Raw genomic sequence first — 21,610 nt, forward strand, 5'->3', positions numbered from 1 at the left:
TAAAATAATCCAAGTGAGGTGTGCCTCGGGATCTCTAAGTTACAAGTAAGGCTAAGATAAGCCTTCCAAGAATACTAGATCGATTGGTTATAATGCATCATTATATATATCTAAGCACTTGACCTAATTAGATAAATTACATTTCACATTTGAATGCTTTTAGATTATTAGATAAATTACATTTCACATTTGAATGCTTTTAGATTAGATTTTTTTTCTCCAAGACACAGCTTAGTTAAAAAAAAAACAAATATTATCTTTTAAAAACAAAAAGTAAAATTCGAATTATGGTTAACCAAACATTCACTAAGGACTTTTTATAATACAAGTTTTACGTTTAAAATTTTTAATTTACTTTATATTTTTCAAAATTTATATTTTAAATTAGAAGTGTAAAGTTGCAATTAATACAGAGAGCTAGCCTCGAGGCTTTTTTTTATTATTATTAAAACCAAGATACTAATTCGGGATCATCCAAATAAGAAAAAATTTCAAACACTTTTATTTGGTCAAATAAATTTGTAAACTTGTCAAAAAAATTAAAAATTAATTAAAATAATTGGATGAATATATATATATATATATATATATATATATATATATATATATATATATATATATATATATATATATATATATATATATATATATATATATATATATATATATATATATATATATATATATATATATATATATATATATATATATATATATATATATATATATATATATATATATATATATATATATATATATATATATATATATAATTTCCTTTTATATAGACTTAAGAAATTTTATACTATTTATTCTTTAAAGATAATTTTTCATTTAAAATAAGAAATACATTAAATTAATAAGATTTTTTATTGGTAGAAATAAAAAAATATTATTTAAAATTTACAATAATTCACCTATCAATTTATCATATTTAATCAATTGAACTAGATTAATAAAATTTCTTAAGTCTATATAAAAGGAAATTATATATATATATTCATCAAATTATTTTAATTAACTTTTAATTTTTTATAAGTTTACAAATTTGTTTGATCAAATAAAAGTGTTTGAAAAATAATTTTTTCTTATTAACTTATAAGATTTGCTTTTAAATATAACTTAAGTTTATGATTATAATTTTTATTTTTATTTTCAATAAAATAATAAATTTTATCATTTTATCATAAATTAAATTATTTATTTTGATAAAACTTCTTCTTATCATTTGTTGACTAAAAAATTATTTTTCAAATTAGTTTAATCAAGTTTTTCATACTTAGAAAATAGCTCGTTTTCATATTACTATCTAATAATTCATTTTTTTTTCAAATAACTACCTGAAATTTTTTTATATTTCAACTTAGCATTAGTCTCAGGCTGTTAAATAATGATATGACTGATGGAGTGACACATCATCATACCGTATCGTTGATATTATTGAAGATAATTACCTGATACTGCATCATCACTTAACGGGCGAGATTAAAGATAGATAATAAATTAAAATATAATTTTTTTTCAAGTATGTAGTTAAAAAAATTAATATTAAATAGTAATTTGAAAACGACTTATATTTTTTAGGTATAAGAAAATTAATTAAATTATTAAAAATTAAATTTATATTTTTCATAAACCAATTTGTTAATTCCTCACCTCAAAGAATATTGTTCGTGAACCTCTGGACTCTAGTGACGGCAATCTACTGGGGCACAACTTGTAGCTATGACACAACGGAGACGAGGATCGCGAAAAGCATCATTGATTGAATTCCTCCAAAACATGGGTGGGGAACAAAGTAAGAATTTTATCAAACATGTTATTTTTTCTGCATTTCACAATCACAATGCATTATTTAATATTTATTGGGCTTAATGTCCGAGAATAAGAATTGGCCATTTTTCTGGCCACTTTACAATATTTTATTGTTGTCTATATATATTCTTTTCTCTAACAATGCTTTCATTTTATCTTATTTCGTTAATTAACAGTGTTTCTTTTTTTTTATTTCTTTCTTTAAAAATAATTATCCAATCCGTTGGGTAGGTATAAATATATCGACAAGAGAAAATTCTCAAATGAGATGCGAAGCACATGTCCAAGGAAATTTCAATTCAACTGTATTCTAATTTAATTGCCGCTGCTATAAATTATCGGGCATTATTATCTTTCCTCTATCTTTCTTTTTGTTAATATCGTTCACACTGTTTCATTTGTACGATTAAATAAGTATTCTATTAGTTATATGGCCCAGCCCGCGAAAGTATGACGAAACGAAAGTATACCCCAAATCCCCAAATTATAAAATAGAATTAGAAGCGATGGCTTAGTACTGCAAATAGATAGTATTAAAAGGTGTGCGTTCATGCACCTGCACTGACACTGTATTCTGAACTTTGACCTTATAAAACAACAAGATCTGCTTGGGACTTCTAAAATTCCAGAACTTAACTAGTACCTTTACTTTTTACTCTCTGGATTTGCTAACGAGTAACGACAGCGTTTAGTACACAAAACATAAATAAAATAAAATATAGTACTGTATATCTGAGTATCTGTATGACACACGAATATTTAATATATTTTGTAAGAAACAATGTAATTTTAATAAATAATTATTAACTTAATATTTTTTAAATTTAGATTTTTTAAAAATAAATAGATACCTAATCCGTTAAGCGAGAAACAGGGCTAAAATGCAAACAGACAAGGGCCATATACGCAAGAGAAGGTTTTCCTTTCTAAATTGTAGAAATCTTCTGATTTTGGGACATATTTTGGCTTTCTTTAAACTTGTTAGTTTCGTCCGCATTGATGCATACATGTGAAAAAAGACACTCAGAAGAGGCAAACAAAGAGAAAAGTGTTGGGGCTAAGATAGACGTTGGAGGCTTAGATTTGAAAATTTTAGAATGTCTGAAAACTCAAAAACTAAAAAGGGGTATACTAGTAGTGAAAGAGAATTGAGAATAAATTTTAAAAAATATATCCCGTTTTTCTTACTAAGAGACGGGGTCGGTTTAAGACCCAAATACTCCAAGCAAAAACTTTAGGTTCCAAAAAAAAAGTCTTAAATTTTTTTAGTATTAATATACCTCAAAAAAAATATTATAAAATTATATTTAAAAATAAATTTTAATTAAAATATTATGAGTAACTATTAATTTTTTTTATTAGTACTATAAGTAACAATTAATGAACAACAATTCTTCACCAATATCATGTTTTGTTTAGAAAAAAGAGATTTAATAGTTGATAATTAAAGAAATTTAAAAGTTTTTCTTTTTATTTTTATTTTCTTTCTATTTAATTCTAATTCTGTCTTTTTTTTTAATGTTTTTCGTATTTCTATATCTTTTTAATCTGCTTCTTCAATTTACTTGATCATTATTTCATTTTGAGTGAGTAAATAAAAGATTTCATCCTTAAATTTAGTTTAAGTATCTTAAGTCTTTAAGCCGTCTCTATTAAGAGATTAATATATGCTCCATTTAATCTATTTTGATGGAAGCAATTTTTATAGGGACAATTTTTCTTCCTTTATATGACTCAATATATAGATAGATAGATAGTTTTGTTCTTGTATAGGGACATTTTGCATGTAGTGGCAGCAATTCATGATATGCCTAAAAAGTGATGCAGGATTTAATTTGTTAATCAAGAACTCGAGCTACTCAAACCCTCGGGTAAAGAAAACAAAACCAGTGGGCAGCGTCCTAGCAATGGGCAAAGTGGCAAACCATCAGGTATCATCACAAACATCCACAGGAGCGTTCATGTTGGCCATTATTCAGTAACAATTGCTTTCTGCACTTCTCATATGACCCCGGGATAATTACCAAATTTTCATATTCTCAGCCTAGTTGCTCTAACTAACAAAAACTGGAGGTCTTCTTAGTCGCCCTTTCCAACATCGCCTATGCTAGAGAAGTGGCCTGAGTTACCTAGTCCAAGTTTATCATGTTTAGTCCAATTTTAACTAATTATGAGCATTTCGTAACTGTTGCATATTGTGATTTGTTATAGGTGTATATGACATTTTTGTTCTATTAAAAAAAAATGTCTTCTGTAAAGCTTGAGTAATTAGGTGGTTAATTTTTTTTTTTATCAATGTTTTTGGCCTCTTGAATTTGTGGCATAGTTAGGTGGCTGATTTTTTTTTTTTATCGCATGGATATTGAGTTTAATTTTTGTTAATTCTTATTTGTAAGTCCAAGACCATTTATTAGGTATTTTGTGTCTAACAAAAGAAATGTTTTAATAGATATATTTTAAAAATTTATAATATTTAAGTTTTAAAAATGTTAAATATTAAATAAATTTGAATGAGATAAAAACCGTACTTGCTGGAAGAAGAAGAAAAAAAGTATCATAAAATCATTTTTTTATTTAAGCAATTGGACCTAACCAACTGATTTGTGGCATTTACATTGTACACTTTTATTATTACATCGAATATCTCTCGTTCTATTTGAAAAAATTCATTCTAAAATATAAATTTATATTCTAAAATGAATTGTTGGAAATGTAATGAGAGGTAGAAGCTATAATAATAGGATTGTTGGATACAACAGGCCTGATTTGTCTGCTTTCTCTTATAAAAGTTGGCCCAATCCAGTAAGTCCAGCCCATAATTAGTTAAAATTGACAGATCAGAAGTGAAGCGACAATACTTTCTTTTAACACTTCCTTTATCATATTACTGAATAACTATGATTTATCAAATAAAAAATGGATTTACGAATTAAAAATTAAAGCATACATAATTTTACAGAGACTCTACAGAAATTTTGCATTATCATAAAAAAAACATTGTAAATATTTTTAAAATATTAAGTTATTCAATAAATTTCTGAAATATTTGTAAATTTTTAAATAGGTCCTTAAACTGACACAATGATAATTAGTGGCGATTTTAAAAACTTTAGGGATTTAACTAAAAAAAATCACATGATCATAGATCTAATTAAACAAAAATAGTTTGGAGACCTATTTAAAAATTTACTAACAGTTCAGGACCAACCGAGTAATAATACCTTTCCAAAATTACACATAATGTTATATACTATTTCTAAATTTTTGGATAAAAGCCGGTGGGTTAAATAAGGCCTCAGATTTAATAAATTTGTGAACAGAAAACACTGTTTGTCGGAGTCTATCCACAAGTATTAATGTAGCGTTTAACCTGCTTTTCTATCTTCTGTTCAATCAAATATCCTACTTCTTTTTACAGCAAATATCCTACATTTTAAAAATCCTTGTATTGTTGCATTCTCTTTTTAAAACACACCACCATTTAAACCTGTCCATCAAATGCTATCATTGATCAAACTGAATGTAGAGGAGGGTTTATTTGAGGCATCTCAACCCATTTAGTAACAAGGCAAAACGAGCAAGAGAAAGATCGCCAAAGAACTCTATCTCTTATTTATGAATTACAGGGTATTTTATTTTATTTTTATAATTTTCTTTGTACCTTCGCCTTAAACGTAGTCATGTTGATGTCTGATTGCTAACCTCAATATGCATTGCTTTATTGTGGTGGACAATGAAAATTGGATGGAATATAAATTAAAAATGGTCTGCAACCAAATTTCAAGGGCAGAAGGGGAACGTCATTGCAATTGAATTCGAGGGTGGGGAAGGCAGCAGTTTTTCTATTCATAATTGTATTTTTCAAAACGAGTCTGAGCTGGAATTGTTTGAGTTGTCAATATAATCCACCGTGCATTATTTATCAACAGTTAGGACATTGGCATTTTCTTTTATGAATTTATGATAACAGAATTTTTTTTCTTACATTTTGTAGTGTTTAGATTTTCATTCACACAAGTCAAATGTGAATAAAAAAAACCTAACTTTTTGATACATCTTGACATAAAAAAAATGAAAAGATGTGAATCACATATGCTAATTCAAATATACATTTTAATTTCTTAATTAAAAAAAAAGTAAAAAATATTATTTCATAAACAAATTATATCAATAATTGTTAAATCTGGTTTGACCCAATCTTTTCACTATTCAATCGTTATACAATTGATCTGAAATGATTCGGTCAAATTTGACCGATTAAGTTATCAGATTTCAATTAGACGAGTCTAACCTAGTTGATTTTGCAAAAAAAATAAAAATGAATCACCTCTACAACGCCGTTTCAATATCTCATAATTATCAATTGTTATTTTAGAAATATAGATAGGTTTTTCTACTCAAATAATATTAGTTATATATTTATATATAATAAATATATATAATTTTAATTTTTTAATATATATCAAGTCAAACGGATCAATTACTAATTCATCGATTGAACCATTAAATCACTAATCCAATAACTCCATTGAATTGTTCCGACTTCACAACTATCATTATATCTTTTAATACGTTTTTTTGTCACGTTTGGATAGATACTAGATATAAGATCTCGAGAATATAGAATGGAAAGTAGGAATTGAAAACGAAAATATTAAAAAAACTAGAAAAAGTATAATTGGATGGCCAAACAGTTGTAACATCTCAATCATGATTCACGCCCTCAAATTGAGGTTGCAAATTGCAGATAGCAGCCCTTGCTGCCCTACTGCCACTAGGGCATTATTAATTTATTACAACTCACGAAAAAAACAACCCTCTCTTTTCTCCTTAAGGTCCCCAAAACCATATATAACTACCAAATATTATACCACAAAAACCTTTGCATGTGTCCTACACGAAATCAAAACACCACATTCCCCACCCGTGGCTGATTCCATTTCCCCATGTATACGTTTATCCTATTCTCACCTAATAATTAGACTCCGCCACTGCGCCTATACCTTTTACTCTCAGTTTAACCAAAAAAAAAAAAAAAGCCAACATGCCATCAAGGCTTTATGCACAACGCCGCATCACCAAACCCAAAAACCTAAGAGATAGAGAAATGTAACGGCGTTATTAACCGGATCCCTTTCCGGGTCGGGCAACCGGCCCAGCCGGTGACCGAAACCCCACCGTAACGGCGTCGTAAACGCACCAGTGAAAACCGCCGTCAGTCCCCGTCAAACACTCCTCGCATAACATTCTCATTCCCATACTCAGCCAATACCGTTCTCTTTCCATTTGTAAATCCCTAACCCATTTTTCGTACTCGGCCCGGCCCAGAACGTGGCCCGCTACGGTGTCGTTTCGGCGAAGGAGCACAACGTTCTCCCGCGGCGCGTTGCTGTTGTTACGGGAATTGCCTTTGCTGCGCGACTTGTTCTTCCGACTCCTGGGACGCTTCGTTCTCTCCACGAAGAAGAACGAGGAAGCGGCGGCGTTGTCGCGCGCTACGGCGGCGAAGTTGACTTTTCCGGAGATTGGGATTCTCCGGTCGGTGCCGAAGGTGGCGAGGTAGACGGAAAGCTTGTGCGGGGAGATTCCGATCTTCTGACTGAGAAAGGAGACGAACTTTTTGAAATTGAAAGACGAATCAACGGTGACCTCGCCGACGGTGGCCTCCGTGTGGCCGTCGAAGTAGACGACGGAGATGGACGGGCCTCCGCCGTCATCCATGTTGCTCCGATGAGTACGTGAGGGGATTAGAGGGTTTTTATGTGTACTTATATAATAATTAAATGAAAATAAACGGAGAAAAAGAAGAATGTGGAAGCCGGGTTTTAATTTGGGGGTGGTTTGGGGAATACGAGAGGCGGTGATGGGTATTTATGGAAAAGGAGCTTCAAGGAAACTGTCCTCTTCATGTCATATTTATGGAAAAATTTAAACTTGTCTTGAAGGTTTTTTAATATTCTTTTCAAGTTTTCTACCATATTAATTATTTTGTTGTAAGGTACTAATTACTTCCTTAAAAGAAGATGCATTAATTAATTAATTAGAAAGAGAAGAACAAGAGTAAAACATTAATAGTCTTAAGGATACGCATAAAAAAATAATAGTCTTAAGGATAAAATAATATAAAAATATTGTTAAATTTAATATGAAATTAATTATTTTTTAAAGAAGGTGTATTAATTATTAATTCATTAAATAATAAGAGAATACAAATTAAAAAATTAAGGATGATGTTTAAAAATAATATAAAAAGCATAGAATACATTAATGGTATAAACATTTTTTACATGGCTTTAAATATTTTTTACCATAGGAAGAAAATGTTATGTATTAACTTTTGACAAAAGAAGCAAATGTCACGGAATCAATGTTTTTTTAGCACGGAATCAAATGTTTATGTATATGATAGAGGTAGTAACTACTAACTGTAATTAATTTATCCATATATTTTCTAGTTAAATTATGAAATAAAGGTTATGCTTAACCCAATTTTATTTAATTTCATTTTTTTTCTCTTAAAGTTACTTTAAAGTTAAAGTTATTTGATAAAAAAATAGAAGAAAAAAACTATACAAAATTACTGTAAAATTTAAGATAAATTTATTAATTTTTATAAAATTATCTTAAAAAATATATCACCGTTAAACTCAAAAAATTATTTAAAATTAATTCCCTCAATTGACAGAAGAATATATTGATAAAAAATTTTAAAAATAATTTAACATAAAATTATTTTAATATTGAATCGGTTGATCAAACATATTCCCGGCTGGCTGCTGCGACTTAAACGGATGAAGAATGATGGAGTCCATCGGTCTTTCCAAATTTAGACAACGTATTATCTTAGTTTTCTACTTTCTACTTTTTATTCTAATCTTCATTAAAAACGAGGAAAATTCCTTCTTGATTCAGACGAGAAAAGGAATGGTACCTTTAACATCCGAACCATCATTGGAGTAACAGCTGTTATATATCCTTTCATGGTGAGCAAAAATGAAATCCTTGTTTGGTGTGAGAATCGAGAAAGGCCACTTCCATTTCCATTCGATGTATCAATGCATAGAGTAACTAAAGGTTGGATGTAACTCAATTTAGCGGATAAAAGATGAAGATTGAATAAATATTTAAATATCATGTTGAATAGCATGTGAAAGAAGCGTGGCGACTATTTTAAGCCTTCTAATGGCATCCCCCTGAGTTACAGACTTAATTTTTTGCTTTTAAAACATTCAATTCATTATTATATTACATTTTGTATTCTAAAAGCTTAAGAACTTGTTTCGAAGTCAACAGTTTGCAGTAAAACTTAAGATTAATTTTTAACCCCAACTCAAACGATTAATCTTGTTTGAACACAACCAAACATATACTAAAATTCCTCAACCACGGTTGTAGTCTGCAAACTGGCGATACTCAAGAACCTAATGGGAAAATCAACTCGGAATGACAAAAGGCTTACAACAATAAGAAGCAACGAGATCAAGGATTCATAGCTTATATGAGCTAAAAAGGTTATACTTTACAAGAATAATAGCTTATGTTTGTGTTAATTAAACATTAGCAACTGGTTGAAAAATAATTGCATTTGGGTGAGACTGTGAGAGTTTCCAAAATTGATTCCACAACTTAATTTTGAAAAATTGAAAGAGTGATTTATCATCACAATTTGATGTAAAACTTAATGTAAATTGTTCAACCAAATGAAAAGCTACTCTTATCACTTCTAATCAAATTAAAGTTAAGGCAAAATCAATCTTATATGTTTGACAGGAGGTTAACATTTCCTATTGTGAAACCAAACACAGACTACAACCCTGTGAAGAGAAACAAACAGCCTTGCAGAAGTCGTGAAGTATCCATTCAGTCCCAAGTTCAATTTCCATCATTCTCACGACCTCCTCAACATTTTTTTCGGTGAGAAGTGAGGTCGTTCTCCGATACCAAAATTATTCGACCCGTTTCTACGCTGGGTGGAGGGAAAACATTTTCTTTGGTCCAACCTGCAGAAGAATGGGAATAGGAATAAATAATGGCGAAAAGAGAGAGAGGAAGCAGAGAAGTTACTCTGAATTGAATCCCCTGGGTGTAAGATTTGTGAAAGTCGGGGAGTGAACTTGAAGCGGCAAGTGGAACATGCGCGTAAGAGGAAATCAGATTGGCCGAAATCGAGGTGGAATTGGGCGTAGCTCCTCTTCTTGTTTTTTACCACCGAAGGAATAACGGCGTTAAGCTTTGGACGCCTTCGGGTGTAGGTGTTGATGATATGGTGTTGCTGGTTCTCCCAGATGTCCAGAGAAGCGGAAGAGGAATCAGAGGTAGTAGATTTGAAGAAAGCGTTGATTTTGGACTGCATCTGCGATTCAATAATGAATGTTTCTTCCTTCCGCAGCGATGTTATGGATGCAAGTTTTCATTTCCCTCCAAAACTAGCTTCAAACTTATGTAAGGTTTTAGTTTTACATTTTGTTCTTAAGTTTCCCGCTCATTATTTTTGTGCCGGGACAAAAAAAAAATAACATGGGCCGTTTGTTTATTGTGTTAATGGGCCTTGACTGGTGAGGGTGGCCCAATCCGAGTTGTACGAAAATACTAACTGAGTCGGAACCCACTTTCTTTTCTTTGTGGGCGTGCCACGGGCAAATGCAGATGCAGATGCAACAAACGCAGCAGCAGCTGCAGGCCACGGCGGCACCATTCTCGACCTCCACTCCTCCTCCTCCTCCTCCTTCCTCCGGCGGCTCCGCGTCCGAGGCACCGCCGAAGCAGGTGGCTCAAGCAATGGACAAGCTCGGACAAGCCGAACGAATCATCGCCGACATCCGAATCGGCGCCGACCGCCTCCTCGAAGCGCTCTTCGTCGCGGCGGCGCAGCCTCACCAAGGCAACAAGCCTCTCCAAGTCTTCCTCAAAGAAGACGCATGCATGCGTCAGTATCTTCAAGACCTTCGGTCGCTTGGTAAGCGTGCCTTTTCACTCGCTCCTTTTGTTTTTTAGGTTCCGCGGATTAGGGTTTTGGATTGGACTCTGCGACGTCGTTTGTGTGATTAGTTCTGCGTGGTTTTGGTTTAATAGGTAAGGAGCTAGAAGAGTCTGGAGTTCTCAGCGAATCAGTTCGATCGAGGAAAGACTTTTGGGGCTTGCATATGCCACTGGTTTGTCCAGATGGCGCCGTGGTTGCGTATGCGTGGAAACGACAACTTGCAGGACAAGCGGGTGCTTCTGCCGTTGACCGGACCAGGTTCGATTTGTTCAATTTGGTTCTGTTTCAGTTCTCTCGTTCAAACTTCTGTGTTAGTACATTTAGATAACGGAATAGGATGGAAAACAATGGATTCCAATTCAACTGTCTTTTGTTTTGCTTGGAGTTGATAATTGCTATGGTGTTATTAGCGATTTATTTATTTAGTTATTTTTATGATTTTTGTGCATTCTTAGGTGGATATCTTAATCTTAAGTTTTGGTATTACCTCCTGAATTCGTAGCACATGGTATTAATAATATGAATCTTAGCCAAGTTATGCTGCGATATAGCTGTCTCGTACCTAAGTTGTGTAGAAATAGAGAACTAGTACTACGCCAGAAAACAGTTTTTTTATTGGGTATTGTGGTTTACAATGATCGTGCTGACTTTCGAATCTCAAGTCTGCTAAATTGTGGTACTTTAGTTGCTCACTTAGGCTTTTGAATGATATCAGGTTAGCTCTCAAAGCTTTCACTGATCAGAAAAGGCGTTTTTTCCCACATCTTGATGATGGACTTGAAACTAGTGAATCAGCATCGAAGAAATGTTGTGGGTCTGAAGAAATTGCAGTGGATCCCAAGGAAGGAATTAGTTTTCTAAGGACGCTGCCCGATGTTCTGAAGTCCTTGGAGAAGGATGTACCAAATCTGAAAATATTAACTTTTGAACGATTGGACTGGTTAAAAAGAGCTTCCACACTTACCTTGTCAACAAATGAGAATTATTTGGAACATAACTATCATGGTTCTAATAAGCTAAGGCTAGGATCAGTGGGAACCGTCCCTGCAGAGAAGGTTGCAGTGATAGAATTGTTATTCCCATGTGTCTTCAGGGCTGTTATATCCTTACATCCTGCTGGTTCCATGGATCCAGATGTTGTAGCTTTCTTTGCTCCAGATGAGGTATGGTTGCCAATATTATTGTGATATTTATCATTCTCTTTCCTAATATTCCTTTTGGTGGTGTGAACTGTTTGGTTTTCAGCAATTCAGCATTCAGCATTCTATGGACATACTAGATGATGTCTTAACATCAGTTCTTTGATAGTTCCTGTAATTGATGTGATTTTTGTTTTCCTGTCTCCTGAATCCCTAGTTTCAGATAATGAAGCTCGTATATAAAGCCCATATTAACTCTTGTAGCTGTAAACTTCATTTTCTGATTGCAATGTAAACTTGCTTGTCTACAAGATTCCACTACCTTCTTGAAGCTGTTTTTCTATTCATTTCTTGATTTATTTTCATAACCAAATTGGTTTCAGGGTGAACAGGCTTGTGGTCATCCACCATAGTCATCATATTTTTGTCTTTATCTAATCTAAGATTTCATTTATTTATTCAACCTCACTATACATGTATTTGTTCTGTTAGATAGTCTACTCATAATATATGTGTTTTATTATGATTCTGTAGATGCAAAGTTTTTAAAGTTGTCATTCTTCAAATTGTGTCTATATGGAAATCTAAAATTTTCATAGGGTGAGCCTTGGTGCAATAGTAAGGTTGCTGCCTTGTGACCTGGGGGAGTTTTTAAAGTTCTCTCCAAAATGACTTATATTGTAATAAAAATACTTCAATTTTCTTGAATTTTCCATCTACATATTCCACTGTTTTATAGTTTATTAATACCTCTGGCTCAGTGTATTTAACTGTGTACTACTTAACAGAGCGGAAGTTATGTGCATGCAAGGGGGTTTTCAGTTCATCATGTGTTTAGACATATTACGGTAATGGTCTCTGTGGCTCCTTATTTCATTTTATTCGTTCAGTTACTCTTTGAAGTCTTCATGTATATAGCTTTTTTATCTTGCACTACAGGAGTATGCAGCGACAGCTCTGCAGTATTTTCTTGGGAACCAATCTGAAACGTGTCTGTATTTTCTTCTGGTACTGTAATTATCTATTTCAAATCATAATGCTTTTTTTGGCTTGGAATGTATTAATTCTCGATATACTTGAGGTTTGCTTAGCTTTCTGCCATTTTTGTTGTAGCACTGGATTTGCAGCTACCAGACACTGTTTTCAAAACCTTGCAGGTTCCATTGGCACTTTCTAGAACTTTAAATTTTCCTATCATTTGGTAAAATTACTAATCTCAATTTGTTGGTGGTGCAGCAAATGTTCCCGGCTACTTGCAATGGATAAACAATCAACTTTATTGTTACCTCCAGTCCATCGTCCTTATTGGCAGTTTTCCTTTTCTAAAATTTTGTTAAACATATCCTCAAAGGACCAGAATTCTGATACTACTCAGGCTTATCATATTGACTGCCTCTCTGAGGAAACATAATTGCATCTACCAGTGACTCAGGTATAACCCAAGTGCCCGATTCAATGTGGAACTACCAGGAGCAAGAGTTTCCATTTCATTGATGTATGTATGTTCCCCTTTTCCTGTCATGTATAGGTTGGAAGGTAAGGGGTTGGTGAAGCGATTTGGTTATCTTTGGTCTATATTTTTCATCTCTTAGATTGGAATTGGATCTTCAGGAAATTGACGAGTGCCTTGCTTGTTTTGTAAGCCTCATGAAAGTGGCAGCCATCTGTTCTAAAGATTTCTCAGATATTCATTGAGATTGGTTTTTTGGATACCAAGAAGTTCTCACGTATAATTGCCACTAGACCAAAAAGTACAAGATAGGAACATTATGACCTGCGTATGCTAAATGAAAGTGCCAGCTGACTGTAATTTTTGAAATTTATCAGCATGTGAATACATTATAATGACCGTCTGCAATATTTCTTATTTTAAAATGATGCTGACTACGATGTAGTACACAACTACCTTCTCCGTATAATAGTTATTATATAATCACTACAAAATTACAGTGTATTGCACAGCTACCTTCTCCGTATGTCCTAGTTCTACGTCCTACTCCCTTAGTTTTTAATTATAAAATTCAAGTTTAAAATTATGTATATTTCTATTTTATAAGACTTGATCTATAATATTTTTTTATTAATTATTTATAGACTAAGAATATTTTTCATTAAAAGAAGAGAGAATATATTGATAAATAATTATGAGAGGAGTATTAATGTCAATGATGATTTTAGAAAAAGTTATAAATTTAAAATAAATTTATTGTTATCAATTAAATTAATAATTTTTTTAATCTTTATGAATTAGATAATTGAGTTTTACATATAAGAGTGGAGGGAGGAGGGAGTAATATAGTGAAAAATTGGTGTTATATTAATTATAAAAACTTTTATATCATATTTTATCAATTATTATAAATTTAATGTTTGATTGTGTAAAAGTTATTTATTCATAAATTATTATTTAAATTACTTTAAAATAATTATTTTAAAAATTAACAAATTTATTATACATCATGGCTTGTAATTTGATGACTTTTTACATTATCAGTGTAAACATTTTTTTCCGATTATTATACTCCTAATATAGAGGGGAAGAAAGATAAGAATAATGTAGGTATAATAATTGATATAATATGGTATAAAAAATTTGGTTTAAATATATTTTTAGTTTTTATAATTTTTTTTTGTTTTTTATCTTTGTAAAAAAAATATTAAGTTCTTATAAATTAGGTTTGTTTTATTTTTAGTTCTTAAGTCACTTTACATAATATTTTGAATATAAATAAAAATGTTATCTAAAGTGTCTTTTAAGAACTAAACAAAAAAACATAATTTGTAATGACTAATCATTAAAAAAAATGTAAAACTGTAAGAATTATAAATATATTTAATCCAAGAAAATATTAACAAGATGTTTTTTTTTAATTAACAAGATGTTTGATATATAAGCATGTCTACATAATCACTCATTAGCTTATATTCAGAGATTTGTAGTAGAGTCAAATGTCAAAAATGCTTGCCGTGATTCGTGAGAAATAGATGCAGTTTCAAAGAAATAAAAAAAAAAATAAGAATTTGATTGAAGCTCTTCATCAATAAATCATTAAAAACATAGGCTTAGCCTGGAGCTAGAAAAATATTAAGTGGACTGAACACAGATAACACGAAGAGAGTTTTTAAAATGAATTACTAGGAACAATCAAATAAATTACAAAATTGAGAGTGGCAAGCCACAACTACGTGACTCACTCTTCCTTCCGCCGCTTAATAGGTTAGGTTCGAATCCATTCCACAGTCAGAAATAATTAATAATTGCATTGATTGGTGTATGAGTCCTATCACGTGGCCAATAGAATTTGTCATAAGCGCAGATGGGCCAGGTGTCGGCACGAGTAGCTACGCACGTGGCAAAAGGTGGGTGGGTCATTCATTCTAGATATGATCAAATTGGTCACGTACACGTACGAATTCAGTTGGAAATTGGCATTTGGCTGATTCATAGGTGCTTGTTTTTCCAATTGAAAACGAACAACCTCTGTACCCACACCTGTCTCTGTTTTGCATTTGCAAAGGGACTTATGAGTTATGTGTGTGCCAACTGCATGGCGGATAATAATTTGATTGACATGACTCTCAGCTTCATGCCATGTGAGATTCATCAGTCATCCACGTCAAACAACAACCATCCTTTGCTGGCTCCTCTCAACCCCATGGTCCACTAATCACTACTTGGACAATCAGTGACTCAAAATCCATGTGTTCAACTTAAACACCATCCCTAAAATAATTTAGCTTTTTTAATTCAATTTCTTTCCAGTCTCGAATAAATTAGATGATTTAGTGACACGATAGATTTGTTTGCAAGTTTTCATTAAAAGGACGTGGCACATGGCATCTTTTTGTCTTGCAGCTCATTCAAAAGTTACTATTACAAAACAGAATTTTAAAATTTCGAAATTGTAAAAAAAGACAAAGAAGGAAAGGAATTTCTGGGGAAGAGTGGTAGATATTTGCAAAGTGGACTTCTGCGCATTTACTGCTAGTTCACCAAAATAATTGGCAATATTAGGGGCTACTTTCAAAGGCAACAACTACACTACAATCTGGCTCCAAAATTAATGTTAGTATAGACCAAGTCACCAACACATTACACATACTACCTTTCATAGGAAAACACAGCATCAGAGTGCAAACTAAACAAGAGAGAGACACGACAAGAAGGTTTGACTCTTAACCAGTTACGCATTAAATTAGATGCATATACTATAACAGTTTGAAGAACCAAAGATTACTTATGTTAGTTCGAGTCACGTGACCTTTTTGCAGTTCCAAGCATTTCTAATTGGACATTGTCAAGAGTCAAACCCAGATCATCAATGCTGACCTACCTGCTTTCAAATTCCTCGTAATCTTTTTCACAGTATACAACAAGTTGTAGTCCCTATTGCTACTAGATCTTGAATAGAGGAGTCCTCGTGAAAATCTTGGAAAGAAAAAGTGTACGTGTACCCTTACAAGAAACCCCATATGCAATATAATGTGGGTAGAGAACCACCTCCTGTAAGAATTGAATGGTCGTTGAGGGAGCCAGGAGAACAACACAAGGAAGCAAAATCCAAGTCTTAGGCAGTATAAAAGATCACCAACTATTAGTAAATAGTTTATTGGCTTATTACAAAGAAACAAAAAATCGGAGGCAAGAATCCACCATTTAAGTTTATTGGACCAAAAGTAGCAGGAAATACAACAAAAAGGCATGAGCATAGCGAATGCGTCACTCTCCCTGTCTTCCCCAATAACTAGGAGTGGTCTTTTCCCCCGATTACCATAAATAATGAGAATATTTAAATTCCAAATCAAAATGTGCACACTACCTTATCCACAGTATGGAAGTCGTGGATGAGGATAAGGGGTTCCCCAATAAATTATAAAACCAACGATTTAGATATTACCTGTTTTCGGTTTGTGTTGCATGATCAATGCAACACGGGGAAAAGGTACATATTAAAGTCTCACACAAACAACGTTGACATAAGATTGCTGAAAGGTAAATGAATGAACAAAAAAACAAGCATTCTCATTGATGATTGATCGTGGCGCAATATCTACAACCATTAACACTTAAATGTCTTGGTGGAAAATACAAAGCATGCAACTGAGATTTCAAGTGCATGTGAAATCTCTTTACTCAAACACTATTATAACACTGGCACTAGACACTTTGCCAATTAAGACAGACAGAAAGAAAAGAGCATGCTATCTATCTACATCTATTGGAAAATCAAAAGGAAAACGGGTACACCAAACAATTTGTTTCACCGGCCATCAGCAGAAGTAAAAGAATCTGCAAATCCAGTAGGCCTTGCAGGGATACTACTCTTACTGTCTTCAAGGTCCATATAACTTAAGTCCTTTCCTTCTGCCTCTTGCCATCCCTTCACCATCTGGTTAAGGGGAAGGCTATAATCAATGCCGGAATACTCCTCGGTGTCATCATCAAAGGGTTTCCATTTTTCGACAAGCGGTGCCAACACATTCACGGCATGACCCATATCTGGCCGTTGGCTTGGTTCTCTTGCAGTGCAGTGCCCTGCTAGCTCAGCAATGATGGAGACGCTCTCAAATGTTTCTTCTTTTACATCAAGGGCAGGATCGATAGCAGCCATTAGTTTCTTCTTATCTGATTTTATATGCCAGAACCATGCTGCCAAGTATTGGCTTTCCTCAGGTCTATCCTCATCAAGTGCCATTAATCCAGTCAACAACTCCATTAGCACAACCCCAAAACTGAAAACATCTGCTTTGGTAGTGATTTTTCCTGTCACTGGAATGTATTTGAACATGCCAAATAAATTAGTACAAATAAAGTTAAAATTATGTGTTAAAACTTAGAAGACAATGCAGAAATGAAAAGTTTGCCAGCAGTAAATTATGCATTAAATGTAAATTAAAGTTTTCCCCTTAGAATCTGTCACTCTACTAACAGGCTGACAGCCCTTAAATTCAATGCAATAAAACAAGAGATTAATGGCTACCAATTCTGCTAGAGCTCCACTAGGAAATCTACCCCATACCTGTCGAACCCATGTACTAATATTTCAGTAGATATAAAGTAAATAACAAAAAATATAAAAAAGAGAGTAATCAAATAAGAGTGTCTGTAATTTTAAGAAGGTTTATTTATTTCTTTGGTTCTTATATCTGCATAATCTTTAAGATTAACAAGTGTAGATGTGAAGATTGTATATGTATATGGATCAAATTACTAATTAAAACTTTTAAGAACTAGTGAAAAAAAAATACCTGCATATTCTGGCGCCAAATATCCAAACGTCCCTGCAAGCCGGGTCACTACAGATGCTTTTTCCCCTTCAGGAGCAAGTTTTACCAACCCAAAATCGGAGACTTTTGCTTTGAAATCATCAGCAAGCAAGATATTTGACGGCTTAAGATCTCTGTGAATGAAGCTTTGGTGAGCCAGAGTATGGAGATACTCCATCCCTCTGGCAACATCCAAGGCAATATTGAGTCTCCTCTTCCAAGAGAGGGGCTCCAGATCATGGCTCTTCCAATGGAAAAGATGCTTACTGAGAGCCCCTTGTGGCATATACTCGTACACTAGAATTCTTTCATTACCCTCTGTAGAATAACCCAAAAGAGACACCAGATGCCGGTGTCGGACTTTCGATAGAACTGCAATCTCAGACTGGAATTCATCCAAGGCCTTACTACTAATCACACCTGCTTCCATTCGTTTCACTGCAATTTTAGTACCATCATCCAACTCCCCCTTATAAACAACCCCAAATCCACCACGGCCAAGCTCATTCTCAGGCGCAAAGTTCTCGGTCACTTTCCTCAGAACCTGAACTGATATCCTTAGATTTCCAGCTTCAATGATGTGAGAGTCCCCAATTCCACTACTATTCCTACTCCCAGACCCACTCCCTGTCAAAGTGGAAATGCTTCCATTGGTATTATTAGCAACAGCAATCTTCACAGCACTGTCCGAATCCGATGGATCCCTAGGGTGAATTACCAGTGAAGTTGGAGCCTGGAAGCCACCGTTCCTCCTCCTGAAACAGTATGCATAGAGCGGAATGAGCAGAAAAGCCGCAGCTGCCACACCCGCAATCGGAGCAACAATCGAAACCAACTGTTTCCTTTTGGATTTCTTAGTTTCATGAGAATCACTTGAACTAGAATTCGAGTTAGTGTTCCCTGAAGGGTCAACATTCCCAGATCCAGTTGACGGGTTATTGTTCCCCGAAGGAGTAGTTTTCGCTCCACCATTTAACAGAGGATTCCCCACAACAACAGGTTTCAATCCAGTCTTAAAGTCAGGCAGTGGAGGATAAATGTTGTTCCCACTCAGATCCAACGATTTCAAAGATGCCAAACTAGTCCAATTACCAGGCACCACACCACTAATATCATTCCCCCCCAACCTAATCTCAACGAGAGAACCCAAGTTCGCAACAGAAGGACTTAAACTCCCACTAAGATTCAAATTAGGCAAATTAATCATAATCACCTTTCCATCAGCATTACACTTTATCCCCAACCAATTCCCCCCACAAGGATCATTCCCAGTCCACGAATCAACCAAATTCAGAGGATAATTCAACCCACCAAGAAACCCTAACAACGCCATCACCTCAAACGCGCAAGGAACCCCCGGTTTGCTCACACAAAAATTATTAACATCATACGACACAGTAGCCGCTTTAAAATCCGGAATCGGACCCATAAAATGGTTATTGTTCAAATCCAGCTTGCCCAGCTTCATGTCACCCAAACCTCGAGGAACCAACCCAACGAGGTTGTTCCCATTAAGGTTGAGCTCCTTCAAAGAGCTCAAAGCCCCAATGTTCTCGGGGATCGTCCCAGTGAAAGCGTTTCCGTGAAGCCACAAACTCGTGAGAGAAACCATAGAAGCCACAACATCAATTCCCCCACTGAGACGCTCTCCCTGCTGGTTGTTCAGCCACAGAACCTGCAACGCAGAGTCGTTTAAACTCCGGGGAATGTCACCCGTTAAGTAGTTGTTAGAGAGCTTCAAAAACGACAGTGAGTTCATGGAGCCGAGAAATTGAGGTATTGGGCCGGTGAGGTTGCAGCCCATACAAGAGAAATTGGTCAACTGCGTTGACTCCTGGAGAGTTTCGGGTAACTGCCAGCCGCCGGTGCTGGCGTTGAGGTTATTATGGTCCAAGGCCAAAACTTCTAGACTCTGGAGGCCGTCGAAGAAATCTGAAGGGATGGAGTCGAAGTTGTTGTTGTCGAGGTAGGCGTATTTGAGCTTTGACAGACCGCGGAAGGAGGGTAATGGGCCGTTGAGCCTGTTGTTCTGGAGGCCCAAGTTGAAGAGCATGGTGAGCTGGTTCAGGTTCTGCGGCAAGGGACCGCTGAGGTTTAAGCCCTTGGGTTGAATCTGGTTCACGCGTTTGTTGCTGTCGCAGAAAATGTATTTCCAACCACATGGGTCGTCGCCCTCGTCCGGCCATGGCAGTTGTTCTGGGTTGTCCAGCCCGTTGCGGAGTTGCCGGAGGATTTTGGCGTCGTTAGGGTCCCCGGCGTTGGGGTGAAAGAGGAGGAGGAGGAGGAGGAGTGTTAGGGAAGGGTGCAGCATGAGGAGGGCGCGTGAATGTGAAGTTCATCAGAGAGAGTGGGATTTGAAGCGGCGCATGTTGAATCTGAGCAGAAAAGAAGAGAATGAGAGACGGAAATTAAGGGAACTTTCGATTTGGTGTGGCTTTTGAGAATTTCGGAATTCCCGTTACGGTGTGTGTCACCTACACACACAGTAGGGGTCGTCCCATTCATAGCTTGACGGGCCCCACACAGACACAGCTAGCAGCACTATATCTTCTCTCCTCTCCGGAACAAAACTGTAAACCCCCCACTCCCCCAATGTCACCGTTTTAGTTCAATCATAGCTTATTTTTCTTAAAAAATTAATTGCTAATTAAAAATTAAAATGTTAGTTTATTAAACTAAAAATAATCTGTAAAATTAATTATTAAAAGTAATTTAAAAATAATAAAATCATAATTTATTTTAAAAAATAACAAATAAAGAAATAAATATATTGAGGAGAAAAATAAAAAATATATATAAAAAGTTAAAAATTAATATTTTAAAAATTATTACTTCAAATAAAATTTTACTAAAAAAAATTATTCATCCAGTAATTAAATGAGATTTTTAATTAATAAAAAAATTAAAAACTAACTAAAATATTTTATCAAACATAATTTTAATTAATCTGATAGGTTTCTTATTTTAGTATCTAGTTGAATCCAATAACAAAGTTTATATATTTTGTTTTTTTTTAACGTTATTCTACTAAAATAGATTTTTTTCTAAAATTAAAAAAAAAATTATAAAGTTCAAGTTAATTTGACTAATGCTTTTAACTTTCATTCATTCTGTCCTTATTTTCTTTGTGATTTGCATTTTTCATCTTTTTTGTATTTTCTTGTACTTTTGACTTTTTAGATAATGGATAAAATAGCAATTTAGTTTCTAACTTTTACTTTATCAATAGATTTAATGTTTGATATTCTGGAGAACAAATACTATAATTTTAATTTTGACAATTACTAGTTAATATTTTAGTATAGTATTTCACAATCATGTTATAAAATAGTGATTTAATTCTTATTTTTTTAATTAATTAATTTAGTCGTCAGTCTTTGCTACATATCAAATAACTTAATCCTTAACA

General features: G+C 33.8%; 2 protein-coding genes and 1 pseudogene across 4 annotated transcripts; 1 reads left to right on the forward strand and 2 right to left on the reverse strand.

Moving 5' to 3' along the window:
- Positions 1 to 9,578: 9,578 nt before the first annotated feature.
- LOC100808054 (protein CHROMOSOME TRANSMISSION FIDELITY 7-like) lies at positions 9,579 to 10,239 on the reverse strand (annotated as a pseudogene).
- Positions 10,240 to 10,422: 183 nt separating this feature from the next.
- Positions 10,423 to 13,809, forward strand: LOC100796886 (mediator of RNA polymerase II transcription subunit 27). 3 transcript variants are annotated; one of them, XM_006577033.4, is made up of 8 exons: positions 10,423 to 10,771; positions 10,888 to 11,053; positions 11,511 to 11,958; positions 12,723 to 12,782; positions 12,874 to 12,942; positions 13,048 to 13,091; positions 13,171 to 13,366; positions 13,463 to 13,809. In XM_006577033.4, exons 1-7 carry the CDS (start codon positions 10,456 to 10,458, stop codon positions 13,343 to 13,345), a joined length of 1,278 nt encoding a protein of 425 aa, XP_006577096.1. In that variant the 5' UTR covers positions 10,423 to 10,455; the 3' UTR covers positions 13,346 to 13,366; positions 13,463 to 13,809. The 3 variants fall into 3 exon arrangements, with proteins under 3 accessions (XP_006577096.1, XP_025983693.1, XP_014629409.1); XM_026127908.2 differs by having other exon boundaries at positions 13,048 to 13,086; positions 13,166 to 13,809; XM_014773923.3 differs by having other exon boundaries at positions 10,424 to 10,771; positions 13,171 to 13,809.
- A 3,123-nt stretch (positions 13,810 to 16,932) lies between these two features.
- LOC100305366 (protein kinase) lies at positions 16,933 to 20,777 on the reverse strand. Its single transcript, NM_001349334.1, has 2 exons — positions 18,184 to 20,777; positions 16,933 to 17,704 (listed from the first exon to the last, which is right to left on the reverse strand). Exons 1-2 carry the CDS (start codon positions 20,510 to 20,512, stop codon positions 17,196 to 17,198), a joined length of 2,838 nt encoding a protein of 945 aa, NP_001336263.1. The 5' UTR covers positions 20,513 to 20,777; the 3' UTR covers positions 16,933 to 17,195.
- Positions 20,778 to 21,610: the final 833 nt, after the last annotated feature.

Source organism: Glycine max, chromosome 3 (genome assembly GCF_000004515.6).
Source record: "Glycine max cultivar Williams 82 chromosome 3, Glycine_max_v4.0, whole genome shotgun sequence".
NCBI classification, from domain to species: domain Eukaryota; kingdom Viridiplantae; phylum Streptophyta; class Magnoliopsida; order Fabales; family Fabaceae; genus Glycine; species Glycine max.

What these genes read in the sequence shown, in the direction of transcription:
- LOC100796886 (XM_006577033.4), top strand. Translation starts at nt 10,456, where the DNA reads ATGCAGATGCAGATGCAACAAACGCAGCAGCAGCTGCAGGCCACGGCG. An exon ending in TCAAGACCTTCGGTCGCTTG is followed by an intron (nt 10,772 to 10,887) that starts GTAAGCGTGCCT and finishes TTGGTTTAATAG; the next exon opens with GTAAGGAGCTAGAAGAGTCT. An exon ending in CTGTTTTCAAAACCTTGCAG is followed by an intron (nt 13,092 to 13,170) that starts GTTCCATTGGCA and finishes TTGGTGGTGCAG; the next exon opens with CAAATGTTCCCGGCTACTTG.
- LOC100305366 (NM_001349334.1), bottom strand. Translation starts at nt 20,512, where the DNA reads ATGCTGCACCCTTCCCTAACACTCCTCCTCCTCCTCCTCCTCTTTCAC. An exon ending in TTTGGCGCCAGAATATGCAG is followed by an intron (nt 17,705 to 18,183) that starts GTATTTTTTTTT and finishes AATACATTCCAG; the next exon opens with TGACAGGAAAAATCACTACC.